The following is a 1655-nucleotide window of genomic DNA, read 5'->3' as shown; positions in this document are numbered from 1 at the left end:
AAAAACAAATCGATGCTTCCATCTTCTAAGCTGAAACTCCCTTGATCGACGGTGTGTCCAACACCTTGGAACAAATCCAACCACTGTATAGCTCAGTCGCCGAGTCAGAAATTTATATAAGAGGATTAAAAAAAATACTAGAGTATCATAGTTAGAATTCGAATGTTGTGAACATGGATAAGTTAGATAATGCTTATGGGCCAGCTATTTGGACAAAGGTTGGCCAAGCTATTGGTCCTGGGCTAAACTACAATATGGGCAAGGAATTAGACAGCCCAACTATACACTTGCTTGGGATCCAGGTTGAGTAGGAAGTACGTGACAAAGGGGATAAAAGGGTGTCATCGGCATTTTTAGGAATTATGCGAATTATGTCAACTGCTTGGGCAGAGTCTATGTTTCCTCATCCCCAGTTCTCTCTGTACTCCTCATCCCCTTCTTCTACTATGTTTGTTCTTAATAATTTCCTTCCAGTGTTTAAGTTCTCTTTGTAATTCCCATTTTTATCGTAGTGAAATACACTTGTTAATCTGTTGGGCATGGAATTGTGTGTATTTAGTGTTGGGTTCGTTACATTAGAAAGAAGAAGGAAAACCTAAAGAGTAACGAGAAGAACTACTCTTGAACAGTGATTCCAAGAGCTCAATGAAGCTCAGTCAAATTGAGAGAATAGAGAAGAGAGAATGTTATTAATCTTCACAACAATAGCTAAGTACAAAGGAAGGTTTTGTGAGTTACATAGATGAATCCACGTGATGTGCAGTTATTTAGTTATAACTAACTTCTGGAAGTCACATGACCCACACGTGCCTCTTCTAACAACCTTCAACTAATAGTTTTAACTACTAACTCGACTACTCCTTATCATTTAACTATAGATTTAACTATGATTACTCCCTAATTGTAGCTATTACATACATATACGTATCAATACCCCCCTTTCAGATAATCCTTATCCTCAAGGATTAAAAAGTGAAAACTTGAGCTTGAAATCTTGTAGATCCTCCCAAATGATGTTCTCTGGTGTAGCATTCATCCATTTGACAAGGACTTGTGTTATTGCCTTGCCATGCTTCTTGGCCAGCCTTCTATCTAATATTTCTTCAGGTTCTAGTAGGACAGGCCATGAGTCAGAATGGATCACGGGCAATGTCACGGAAGCAGTGTGAACTCCCAGCTTTTTCCTCAGCAGCGAAACATGGAAAGTTGGGTGGATCTTAGAGTGTGGAGGTAGAGCTAGAGTGTAGGCCACCTGTCCCACCTTGGCAATGATTTGGAAGGGACCAAAGAACTTAGCAGATAATTTCTTATAAGAATGGTTCTTTAAGGAGAGCTGCTTGTAAGGTTGTAACTTGATGAAAACCCAATCACCAACTTGATAGCTTCTATCAGTTCTGCCCTTGTTTGCTTGCACTTTCATTCTTTGTTGAGCTTTCTCGAGATGAGCCTTTAAAGCTCTTAATGTGGCTTCTCTTGCCTATAAGCTCCTATCTATCACATCCAGCTGAGAGTCAAAAGGTTGGTAAGGAAGTAGAGGAGGTGGTTTCTGACCATAAACAACCTCATATGGAGTCATATTGGTAGCTGAGTGAAAGGTGGTGTTGTACCACCATTCTGCAAGAGACAACAAGTGTGACCATTCCTTTGTCTTACCA

The 1655-nt window shown here is 39.9% G+C and overlaps 1 protein-coding gene across 1 annotated transcript; it reads right to left on the bottom strand.

The window, feature by feature from the left end:
* Positions 1-958: 958 nt before the first annotated feature.
* On the bottom strand, positions 959-1420 carry LOC138900230 (uncharacterized). The gene has a single exon (XM_070186950.1). It carries the CDS (start codon positions 1418-1420, stop codon positions 959-961), a length of 462 nt encoding a protein of 153 aa, XP_070043051.1.
* Positions 1421-1655: the final 235 nt, after the last annotated feature.

This window comes from Nicotiana tomentosiformis, chromosome 10, assembly GCF_000390325.3.
Source record: "Nicotiana tomentosiformis chromosome 10, ASM39032v3, whole genome shotgun sequence".
In the NCBI taxonomy this organism is placed as follows: Eukaryota; Viridiplantae; Streptophyta; class Magnoliopsida; order Solanales; family Solanaceae; genus Nicotiana; species Nicotiana tomentosiformis.
Note: the sequence above shows the minus strand (reverse complement) of the source record. Positions and strands in the feature narration are given on the sequence as shown.